Genomic DNA, 13013 nt, shown 5'->3' on the forward strand with positions numbered 1-13013 from the left:
CAAGGTCCATTTGAACCTCAAGGTGGAAGTTCAAACCCACCAGCTGCTCCCTGGAAATCCTACACGGTGTCACTATGAATCGAAACTGACTCAAAAGCACTTACCAACGATATATATATCTGTATATGTATATGCATATATAGAGTCCTGGTGTGGTGCTGTGGGTTAATGCGTCAGACTGCAAAGCCATTTGAACTGTAAGGTTGACCTTTCAAGCTCACCAGCTGCTCCTTGGAAACTCTATACAGAGTCGCTATGGGTTAGATCGACTGGACAACACTTAACAACAACAACATATGTATATATAAACTTTATTAGTTTTGCTTCTCTAGAAAACCAAGACTAAGCATTGATTGTGAATCCAAATGAAACAAAATCCTTAACAATATCAATCATTTCTCCATTTATCATTATGGTGCTTACTGGTCCAGCTGTGAGGATTTTTATTCTCTTTATGTTGAGTTATAATCCACACTGAAGACTATAGTCGTTGATCTTCGTCAGTAAGTGCTTCAAGTCCTGTTCTTTTTCAGCAAGCAATGTTGTGTCATCTGCATATTGCAGGTGATTAATGAGTCTTCTTCCACTCCTGATGCCACAGTCTTCTTCATACACTCTAACTTCTCAGGTTATTTGTCCAGCATACAGATTGATTAAATATGGTGAAAGAATACAACCTGGATACATACCTTTCATGATTTTAAAACACTCAGTATCCTCTTGCTGTAACTGAATGGCAGTCTCTCTATGTACAGTGTCTAGAATACTCATTCTTCATAATGTCATCCATAATTTGTTATACTACACATGGTCAAATGCCTTTGGATAGTCAGTAAAACACAGTTAACATATTTCTGGCAGTCTCCACTTTCAGTCAAGATCCATCTGACATCAGTAATGTATCTCTTCTTTAACATCCTCTTCTGAGTCTGGCTTGAATTTCTGACAGTTCCTTGCTGATACAACCATTTTTTAATTATCTTCAACAGATCTTTACTTGCATGTGATATTAATGATACTGCCCAATAAATTCTACAGACTGTGGGATCACTTTAGAATGAGCATAAATATGGATTTCTTCTAGTTGGTTGGCTAAGTAGCTGCCTTCCAAATTTCTTGGCATACACAAGTGAGCAATTCAGAGCAAGCTCCATTTGTTGAAACATCTCAATTGGTATTTTATCATAATCTTGTTTAATTTTTTTTACATCCTCAACTTAAACTTGCATATAAGCAGTTGATGGCTTGTTCTGCAATTGGAGCCAGGCTTTGCTCTGACTGATAGTATTGAACTTCTCTATTATCTCTTAATATCAGTAGAACATTGTCAGATACCATGCTGGAAGAGGAGTTCCTCAGGTTGGAAAGCACTCAAAATACCACTGGGAAAGAGCTGCCTCCTCAAAATCATAAGAAACAAATGAAATAAAGTTTTGGGGACCTTCATTTGCTGATAGAACAAAACTCATAATATCCGTTGATAACTGAAACACAGAATGCACCAAGTATGAATCTAGGAAAATTGGTAGTTGTCAAAATGAAATAGAAAGCATAAAGATCACTATCCTAGGCATTAATGAACTGAAATGGACTGGTATTGCCATTTTTAATCTGAAAATATATGCTTTACTATGCCAGGAGTGACAAACTCTAAAGGAATGGCACAGCATTCACCAACAAAAAGAGTATTTCAAGATTTATTTTGAAGTACAACGCTCTCTGTGATAGGATTATATCCATATGCCAAAAAGGAAGGACAGTTAATATCAATATTACTCAAATTTACACACCAACCATTAGAGCCAGTGACAATGAAACTGAAGAATTCTACTAATTTCTTCAGCTTGAAATTAATCAAACATGTAATCAAAATGTATCAATAATTACTGGTGATTGGAATGTGAAGGTTGGAACAAAGAGGAAAGGTCAGTGGTTAGAAGATATGGTGTTGGTGACAGAAATGATGTTGGAGATCGCATGACAGAATTTTGCAAGACCAATGACTTCTTCATTGCAAATACCTTTTTAAAACAAATAAAAGAGGGCTATACACATGGACCTCACCAGATGGAATACACAAGAATCAAAATGACTACATTTGTGGGAAGAGATTTTGGAAAAGTTTCATATTATCAGCCAAAATAAATTCAGGGGCCAACTGTGGAACAGACTAATTACTCATGTAGAAGTTTAGACTGACGCTGTAGAAATTAAAACAAGTCCACAAGAGTCAAAATATGACCTTGAACATATCTCACCTGAATTAGAGAATATCTCAAGAACAATTCTGATGCATTAGACACCAATGACCAAAGACCAGAAAAGTTGTGGGATGACATCAAAAACATCATATAGAAAGAAAGTAAAACCCCATTAAAAAGACAGGAAAGAAAGAAAACGACCAAAATGGATGTCAGAAAGGACTCTGAAACTTGTTCTCCAGCATAGAGATGCTAAAGCAAATGGAAGAAATGAGGTAGTCAAATAGCTGAACAGAAAACTTGAAAGGGCAGCTTGAGAAAACAAAGTCAAGTATTATAATGAAATGTGCAAAGACCTGGAGTTAGGAAACCAAAAGGAAAGAACACGATCAGCATTTCTCAAACTGAAAGGACTGAATTAAAAATTCAAGTCTCGACTTGAAATATTGAAGGATTCTGAATGATGCAAAAAGTGTCAAGAAAAGATGGAAGAACACACAGAGTCACTATACCAAAAATGGTTGACGTTCAACCATTTCTAGATGTAGCATATATGATCACGAGCTAATGGTACTGAAGGCAGAAATGCAACCTGCACTGAAGGCATTGGTGAAAAACAAAGTTCCAAGAATTAAGAGAATGCAAATTGAAATCTTTCAACTGATGCAGTACTAGAGGCAGCAATTCATCTATGCAAGAAATTTGTTTAAGACAGCTACCTGGCCAACTGATTGGAAGAGATCCATATTTATGCCCATTCCAAAGAGAGGTGACTCAACAGAATTTGGAAACTTTAGAACAATTATCATTATTATCATATGCAAGTGAAATTTTACTGAAGGTAATTAAAAAAGGGCAGCAACAGTACTTCAACAGGGAACTGTCGGAAATTCAAGCCGGATTCAGAAAAGGATATGGAACGAGGAGTAATAATACTGATGTCAGACAGATCTTGGCTGAAAGCAGAGAACACCAGAAAGATTTTATTTATGCTTTATTGACTATCCAAAGGTTTTTGACTGTGCATCATGATAAGATACGGATAGCATTATGAAGAATGGGTACTCCAGAATACTTCATTGTGCTCATGAGGAACCTGTACATAGACCAAGAGGCAGTCATTTGAGCAAAACAAGGAGATGCTGAATGATCTAAAATCAGGAAAGGTAAGCACCAGGGTTGTATTGTTTCACCATACTTATTCTATCTGTATGCTGAGCAAATAATCCAAGAAGCTGGATTATATAAAGAAGACTACAGCTGTCAGTATGGACTGCACCTCAAAGAAAAGAAAACAAAAATCCTTACAACTGGACTAATAAGTAACATTATGACAAATGGAGAAAAGACTGAAATTGTCAAAGACTTCATTTTGTTTAGTTCCACAATCAACACTCATGAAATCAAATGAGGTATTTATTGCATTAGGCAAATATGATGCAACAGCTATCAGTTTGAGGACTAAGATGCACCTGACCCAAGTGATGGTATTTTCAATTGCCTTGCATGTGCAAGCTGGACAATGAACATGGAAGACCATAGAAGAATCAATGAATTTGAATTATGGTGTTGGACAAGAATATTGAAAGTACCCTGAACTGTCAGAAGAACAAACAAATCTGTCTTGGAAGAAGTATACCCAGAATGCTCCTCAGAAGCCAGGATAGCAAGACTTCATCTCTCATACTTCATACATTATCAGGAAGGATGAGCCCCTGGAGAAAGACATCATGTCTGGTAAAGTAAAGGGTCAGTGAAAAAGATGGTAAGCCCCAACAAGATGGACTGGCACAGTGGCAGCAGCAATCGGATCAAGCGTAGTAACAATGGGTGGTGTTTCATTCTGTTGTGAATAAGGTCAACTATGATGTCCTTCACCGGGGACTCATCCCTCCTGATCACGTCCGAAGTATAAGAGATGAAGTCTTGCTATCCTAGCTTCTAAGGGGCATTCTACGGATACTTCTTCCAAGACAGATTTGTTTGTTCTTCTGACAGTCCAGGGTACTTTTAACAAGAGCACCGAGCAACACCAACATCAATCATCTGTTTCCATTGACACAGTCAGTTTGATTCTTGTGTATTCCATCACTATGTTGTTGAAAAAAAGGTATTTGTAATTAATAAATTACTGGTCTAGCAAAATTCTATCATGTGATCTCCCACATAGTTTGTATCGCCATATTTTTGATCATATTTTCCAACTACTGATCCTTCTTTATTTCCAACTTTTGCATTCTAATCACCAGTAATTATTAGTGTGGCGGTGGTGGTGGTATGCTGTAGAGTCGATTTAGACTCACAGCAATCCTGTATAGGGTTTAGAGGTGTAGAACGCCTCATCTTTCTCCCGCAGAACCAATGGCAGTTTCAAACTGCTAACCATGAGATTAGCAGCCCAATTCATAACCACTATGCTAACAGAGCTCCTTATTTGCAGAGTAAGAATCTAGAATGTGGAGATGGGTAATACAAGAACAGGAAAAGTATTTACCAGATAAAAATATTCCAGGTGTGAAATACAAGGAAAGAGTAAAATGGATATAAGAACCATCTATGGTGTGGTGCTGTAGGATAAGCATTGAACTAAAAGGTTGGCTTGAATCACAAAGTCAGCAGTTCGAACTCACCATCCACTCTTCAGAAACCCTATACTGGGTTGCTAGGAGTTGGAAATGACTTGACCCGGCACTTAACAACAATAACAATGAGATACAAAACTAGCTTCTTAGGAGATACAATCTGAGCAACACATGCTAGATATGTGAAGGCTACAGTTAAATCTAACTTCAAATTTTTATTTTAAAATTTCCTTTGGTCATTTTTCTGACACACTGCTTATTATTGATATAAGAGAAACCTCTTTCTCGATTGGGAGAGATCTGTCCTTTTAGGGCCACAACATGCCAAAGGTCAACAGAGCCAACATTCTAAAACTTAAACTTGCTGCTGTGGAGTCAATTCTGACTCATTTTGACTCAGCAGGACAGAGTAGAATTGCTCTATAGGGTTCCTAAGGCTGTAAGTCTTTACACATCTTCTTCTTGCACAGTGGCTTATTGATCTGACTGCTGACCTTTTGGTTAGCACTCCAACACTTAATCCACTGCACCACCAGGGTTCCGCTGTACCATCAAGGCTCTGAGCCAACATTAATACCAACTACACGATACACTCACCTGCTTCTGGATCTGCAGGAATTCTCCACATGTACAGGTTGAAGTCATCAGAACCTGATAGGATGTACTGTTTGGACACACAAAACAAGTTGTATTTAATACTTATATTTATTTATAAATGTATTTCTATCTATAAAGATGAAAAAAACCCGATAAAGATAAATGGGCATATATTCAAAAGGCACCACACAGCAAATTCTGCAAATCAAAAGGTTCACTGGCTAATAAGAAGAGTAATTGGAGGAGAGTGGGTGGGTAGAAGGGGTAGGGCCTATCATGAACTTTGTAAGACGTCATTACTGATGTGAATGGGGCCAAAGTGTATAGGTATAAGAAAGACCAGAATCTGCTTGCTATATTTAGTTTATGTCAGCAGAGTGAGATAAGAAAAGTTTGAAAAGCAGCTGGCAGCCAAGGGGAAGAAGGTTGAACTGATTTATAGGTTTTTCAATCCCTGATAAAAATGGCTTCATAGTACCTCAGAGGATTTTATGGGGAGAGATAGTTTGAGACACTGGTCATAGAATATTCTGCCAGAATATATTTCTGTGAATAAGTAAGAGTAGGCGTTCTAAACAGAAATAGTAATTGTAACTCATAACTCATGTCAAAGGCAGAGCGACATAAAACATCAGTGAAGAACTGTTTTAGAGGGAAAAAGTCTTCCCTAAGCCTCTCACTCATGAAGATTTTTGACCCATGTATAGGGGAATGTATTACCACCACTAACAGGAACAAGGCATGCTTCCCCCAGTTTATTTAGCTGCAATCTAAAGAATGACCCTCTTCTCATTGACAGAGGATATCTCATCTCTCCTGAGCCTGGATTAATTAAAGATGTCATAGGTCACTATAACATGGAATCTGTGTCTTTCCAATTCTATGGCAGAAAATACATGGCTTTTAGAATCAGACAGACCTGAGCTTGAATCTGTCGTTTTCTGGCTCCACCACTTACTGTAGGATTAATGAACATATTAAACTTTGAAGCCTCTACTTTCTTCATTGGTAAAATGGGACTAGGATTACAAACAGAATTTAATTTCAGAATGACTCTGTTCATTAGCTACCCTAGCTATAGCTTCTTGTTGAATACTTCAAAGATGTATCAATTGTTCCTATTCTAGGAAAATACTTACAGATCAGAGGGGCAGGATATCTCAGTATTTTCTCCCTCAAACACAAAGGACATTCTCAGCTTCTGAAACATCTTAAGGAAGGGTCCACTAATTCTGTCCTTTACTCACTGTGTCTTTAAAGTAAAATGATAAAGCGATCATGGTTTGACTTAGTTATGAAGTTCTGCTTTAACAAGTGAATGGCTTTAACAAACAGGTATTTATTCTCTCACAAATTAGGCTAGAAATCCAAATCCAAGTGCTCAATCTAGAAGAAGCCTTTCTCCCTATCAACTCTGGGGAATGGTCCTTGTCTAGTTTTGGGATATGGCCCAACATTCCTTGGAGATCTCCATATATCTTGGTATCAATCTTCCCCTGGATCTAGGAGCTTTGTAGTACAGGGACCCAGGTCCAAAAGATGCATTCATTCCAAGCTCTTCTTTCTTGCTCATTTCTCTCTCCTTTGTAAGATGAAAGAAGCTACAGGTCATTCCCCTGAGGAAACTTTCTTTCAATAGATCATCATAGCAGATTTCATTATGGAAATGATTACATTATATTAGATCTCAGCATGGGAACTGCTGTTGTTGTTGTTAAGTGCCGTTGAGTTGGTTTTGACCCACAGCACCCCTGTATAGGGTTCCCAAGGAGAGGCTGGTGAGCTTGAATAGCCAACCTTGTGGTTCAAACCACCTTTGCAGTCCAACACATTAAACTGTGGCGCCACACCCAGACTTCATATCATGGGATTGTTGTTAAGTGCCTCCTCGGAAACCCTATACAGGGTCACTATGGGTCAGAACTGATGAGAAGGCACTTAACAGCTGACATCTTTATGCAGGAAGCCTTTGCCAACCTAGCCATGAGTTCACACCAGGGACATATGCAATCCCCTTTTATGGGACAGCTTTAAACTGCTTGATCACAAGAACATAGGACACTATACCTGAGTTAGTCTAATTAGGACTCATATACAGATTGTCTAGAAACAATAAGTGAGCAATTCTGAGAGTTCATTTGTTTCCAAAGACTCACAGAAGTGTTTTTATTTTACATTAAAGTCAGCATTACTTACTGCCTTTTGACTCCATCTGTGTACTTTCTTAGAAAAAGGAAAGACCTTTTTAAAAATGTTTTATTGTGAATTATGTGATAGTTTATATGGGAGAACATTAGTTTTATATTCATCCTATCGTATATTGTTTCATTGCCATGGTTACAATCCCCTCCATACATCATCAACCAACCAAAGGGCATACCCTGCCAGCCTGCCCCATGGTCGTCAGCACACAGCCCCTCTCCTCTCTGGGTCTAAAGTCTCCAGCCACTCCATCTTTCCACATCATCATTTCTGCCTCCATCTCTGGCATCATTGCTTCTCTGGGTAGAGTGCTGCTCTCTGCTCTTCTCTCTTGATGGTCCCAGGGACCTCCACTCCTAGACTGCAAAGTTAATCACTCGCCTCCTTGCTACAAAATGTTTACCTTTACATTTCCAACCCTCACACTCAGTCCTGATAACAATTATTCACCATTGTATCACAAGAGACCTATCCTCAGTTCCTTTCATCAGCCCTGCCTAGACAGATTGGATACTACTCAGTAGAGATTCTACCTTCCTCCACGTCCTCTGGATCTAGGTTCCTTCTTGAAAGCTTGTAAACCAATCACTTCTTGCCTTTGTAGCACCCCTACTTTGGGTAGCCAATGTCCAAGTTGCCCATCCCTGTGTATGGAGAGGGTAGGAATGACCCGTGCTGTAAAGATTTGTTCCCTCTTTTGAGCTACTACATCCATAGAGATGTAGGTCAAGTTCATCAAATTATATCAGATTACACTTTTTTTTCCTCTTTTTTCTTCTAGTTGAGCTCAGATCACTCAGTCATTGAAGCCAGGTCAAGTGGGTATTATAGACCTTTTTTTCTACATAAACTTTTTACTTGAAAATGACATTGACAAGTCCAACATATGCACAACTTCATGCCTCACAAATGTACTTTATTAAATATATTTAAAATCAATTTATTAGTCTTTAGAACTAATCTTACAATACTTCAAATTAAAAGTTTCTATAAAAAAAATAAAAAAAGAAAGAAAAAGACATATCCTTGTTGTCCTGATTTTAGGGCACATCTAGGAATTCCATACAGTTTCTGACACTATCCTGAATGATGTTAAGTTGAAATTCAGGAGGCTAAAGGCTTTCTTCTGTTTGGAAAAAAGATGGGGAATGGTAATACTTACATATTAACCTAGCATTTGTCTTATATGCCAAGTACCCTGATGGCTACAAAGATTTGTAAGGTAATACCTAAGGCACCCAAGGAGTTTAAATCATGTAGAAAACATAAGACATGTAGGTACACTACTACCACACCATGAAGTAGAAATCACTGGGTGCCATCAAGAGAAATAAGGGAGCCAGGTAATTCATAGAAAAGTCAAGACACTGAGTCACTCCCTGAAGTAAAGATGTAGAAGGAGCCTATATAAAATAAGGGTGTTCAATAGGTCTACCATTTTAACAGGAATTGGAGGCATGGCAGAGCTCACTCCTTGGTAATGTGCTCACATTCCTTAGGCCTTACTGCTTTGTACACTAACTGATTTTCTTCTGTCAGCATCCACATCTCTGCCTAAAAGCTTCCTCCAAAACCTTGGAAGGCTGTAGGCTGCTCTGGGAAATGAACTTCTTGGAAGCAGTCCTCAACCAAAGACTAAAAGGAGTTCATGTATCAACATTCTAGTTTCCTTTTTCCTCAGATGGAATAACTCTGAGGTGAGTGTTCTGCACTGTTTCCTCTCAGGATTAAACTCCAATTGTTTACAGTTGTCTCAGGCTCACTAAAGAATCATTCCTCTCTGTCTCACCTTCCCATGCCACTATGATTGTTTTCTGTATTTACCAATAAACTACTTGCACTTGATGGCACTGTACACTGTGAACCAAATGTGTAACTTACTGACTGAACAGTATTTAACAACAACTTGAAACTTGAACCCAAATTAAAACACACTGAGGGAAGGGGAATAGAATGCAAAAGAGCAAGTTACGCCTTGGGTTGCTAACTGTGAGGTCAGGAATCTAAGTCCACCAGTCACTCCATTCCAGTAAAGATTTACAGTCTCAGAAACCCTATACTGGGTAGCTATGATTCAGAGCCAACTTAAGGGCACACAACCACTACCACCCACCATTTACCTTTGCTGTAAACATATCCATGAATGTGGAAAAATTATGAAAACTTTTTAGACATTACCAAACACCTGGTGGAGTCAGTTGTTGGACCTGAGAGCTCAGGACCATAGTCTCAGAGGATATCATGGTCAACTGGCATAAAAGAGGCTACAAAAACAATACAAAATTACTTTGGTAAGTAGTGACTGGACTCTTAAGAGCTCATGAATGGCCATTGAAATGCAACTATTGGTCTCTCCCTGTGTGGAGGAAAGAAGAGTGATGAAATTGAAGATGCTTGGAATCCATTAGTCTAATGGACTAATGGATCCTGTGAACGTCAGCCTCTACAACCCAGAGACCAGAAGGTCTAGAGGGGGCTCCACTACCACTCCCAAGTGATCTGAAAGGGATCACAATAGTTCCACCTAGACAATGTGGAACAAAATTCAAAATTATTTTAACAAGACCAAGTTTACTGGTCAGAAAGAGACTGGAGGAACCTGAGACTAAGGCCTTAGGTCACCCTTCAGATTTTGAACTGAACTCACCCCTGCAGCTCAATTTTCAGTCAAGAAGTATATAGGTATATAGAGGGACCAACAACACATGTAACGAATGCACACCAAGGAATGGTTAACCTCTCAATATCAAAAAGGCACCATTTACCTAAGGACACAATTCAGAAGGGTTGGGAAAGAAGGTGGAATGGAAACAAGAATCAGGGAGAAAGTAGAAAACTGGGATCTGTAAATTTTGATCTGCTCTGCAAAACTTCACTCAATTCACAATAGAAACTTAATTTAAAATGAGTACTGTAATAATAATAATCATAATAAGGCCTGGCAACATAATTCCAAAACAATCACTCACTAAAACCTTATGGAGCACATTTCTACTCTGACACACAGAGGGTCAGTTAACTTGACGGCAACCGGTATATAGAATGTAGGCGAATTTATCACTCAACATCTCATCATTTCATGCTCTCTATAAAAGACAATAAAACTTCATATAGAATTCCTGCCACCATCTTCCCTCAGATTGCCCCAAATTAAGCAAGCAAGAAAGAAATACTTAATAAAAAAGAGTGAGCTAAGTTTGGACTTATCAGAGGTTTTACTAATTCTATTTTAAGCTATTCACCAGAGCAAAGCCATAAAAACATAAAAAAGAACTTCCAGACAGAATGCTGACTCAGAAAATTGCCTTAGAAGGAAGAAAACTCTCCCAGAGAGTTAAGGTCCTTTCCTGTGGATTTAATGACAGCTTCTAAAATACATGGAAAATCCTTAGAATGTACAGCCTTCCTCTCAGGGACAAGGGCAATCCTGAGTCCTTCTTCCTCTTAGAACTACTCTTCTACTCACTCACAAGGGAACAGCTTGGGATGACTTCCAAGGAGGGGTCTTGACTTACTGCTGTCTAGTCAAACTGTTTAAGTGTTCACACACTGGAATCACAAAACTGCCCTGAGGAATTCATTGATGGCATTTCATGGTCGTCTGCTTCCAGCATTAAAAATTGGCTGCTTGGGAACTGCTGACTGTGGCAGACTGAAATACAAAAATGACTTCATTCATTTATTCATTAAACAAATACTCATCAAATGTCTATAATGTGCTGGTGCTACCTCAGGGAAGGGAGTAGAGAATTGGGCACAGAGTTTATATTCTATAGACAACAAGAGTAAAATAACTGTAGATGGGAAAAGGGGTATAAAAAGTAAAAACATCAACAAAAAGACAAATATAATATGTTTGTTGTTGCGAAGTGTTATAGACAAAAATGAAAGAGTAGCCTAGGACATAGAGAGAATACTGGAGGTGGGGTGGTTAGTTTCTGTTTTATATAGAGTAGCCACAGAAGGCCTCACTGATAAAATGACATTGTGAGCTGAGCCCTGAAGGAAATGAGGGAGCAAGTTATGTGGGTATCTGGGAGAAAAGTATTCCAGGAAGAGGGAACAGAGTTCTGGGCTATTTTAAAACATAAATAGACATTAAGAAGTCTTTCTTTCCTTTTTAAAAATGTTATATGGAAATAAAGATTGTTTTAAGTGGGTTAATGGTAGAGGCACATTTTAACATCATCAGAACAACTAGAACGATTCCTTTCTTCTAAAGCTGTTAGAAGGGCTCATCTCCCAAAACTGGAGCCCTGTTACTGGGTAGTGCCCAACTGGACCAAGAGTGCATTGCAAAAAAAAAAATTTTTTTTTTTCCTTCTCCAGGGGAAGATGAGGCTATGACACAATGTTCTTCACTTCTGTAGCACAAAAGTCAGCAAATTATGCCCACATGCCAAATCCACCTGCCATATGTTTTTTATGGCTTGTAAACTATTAATGGCTTTTATGTTTTCAAATGGTTGTAAATAAAAAAAAAATTACATGACACGAGAAAATGATAGGAAATTCAAATTTCAGTGTCCACAAATAAAGTGTCATTGGAACATGGCTACAACCATTCATTTGCACATTGTCTCGCTGTTTTCATGTTACATGGGCAGAGTTAAGTAGTTGAGGCAGACATTGCATGGTCTGCAAAGCTGAGAATAGGTACCATCTGGCCCTTCATGGAACAAGTTTGCTGACTCCTGCTCAAGAATCTGGATTCTTCACCATCTTGGCCCCAACTCCCAATCTCTGAACATCATGGGAACTTTTCTTGCCTTTTTGGGTGAATTTTCTCCTACCCTATTTCTGTTTTTTATAATGAATAAAAATGTATTAATAGATAAAGCTTGGAGTAGTAATTCTTGTAATGTAATATTTTTGTGTGACATAGTTCAAGTCCTCTTAATTTATCTCTGAGTCTCATTATTCTCCCCCTAAAAAATAATGCTGCAAGAATGTGATGGAAAAGAAAAAATACACAGGTTTGTTAGTGCTGATCTTGTAAATCAAACACACAGACCCCTGAGAACTGACCTTATTTACAGTGTTCCATTCTGTCCCTGCTTTAGGCTTGCTTGTCCTTGTCAGACAAGCCCTAGTTTTTAGTTCTGAAAACATGATCTATAGAACAGGTATATGATATTATATATTCAACTCACAGACATTTATTTAGCACCTAACATGGGTAAAGGTCAGGCTATGCACCAAGGTGAGGTAGGAATATATATTAAAAAAAAAAAAAAAAAAACAGAGAAAGAGACACAGAGCTTTAACATGCACAGTCCATTGTGGATGAACACATGGATTACTAAAGCTACCACTTTGTGGCAGTCAGTTTGCACTCAGGATTCTCACAATCACCTGCAAGGAGCGAAATGAGCTCCTTTTGTAGGTGATTCAGTGGTAAAATTCTCATCTTCCATGCAGGAGATTTTTT

At 38.3% G+C, this 13013-nt stretch overlaps 1 protein-coding gene across 2 annotated transcripts in view; it reads right to left on the minus strand.

The window, feature by feature from the left end:
• The window catches only part of DCAF5 (DDB1 and CUL4 associated factor 5), a 177629-nt gene that overhangs the window by 26775 nt on the left and 137841 nt on the right, over positions 1–13013 (minus strand). For both annotated transcript variants that reach the window (XM_006865577.1, XM_006865578.1), the window contains exon 7: positions 5381–5447. In XM_006865577.1, coding sequence (XP_006865639.1) covers positions 5381–5447 — 67 coding nt within the window. The remainder of the gene's footprint in view (positions 1–5380; positions 5448–13013) is intronic.

Source organism: Chrysochloris asiatica, unplaced genomic scaffold, assembly GCF_000296735.1.
Source record: "Chrysochloris asiatica unplaced genomic scaffold, ChrAsi1.0 scaffold00079, whole genome shotgun sequence".
In the NCBI taxonomy this organism is placed as follows: Eukaryota; Metazoa; Chordata; class Mammalia; order Afrosoricida; family Chrysochloridae; genus Chrysochloris; species Chrysochloris asiatica.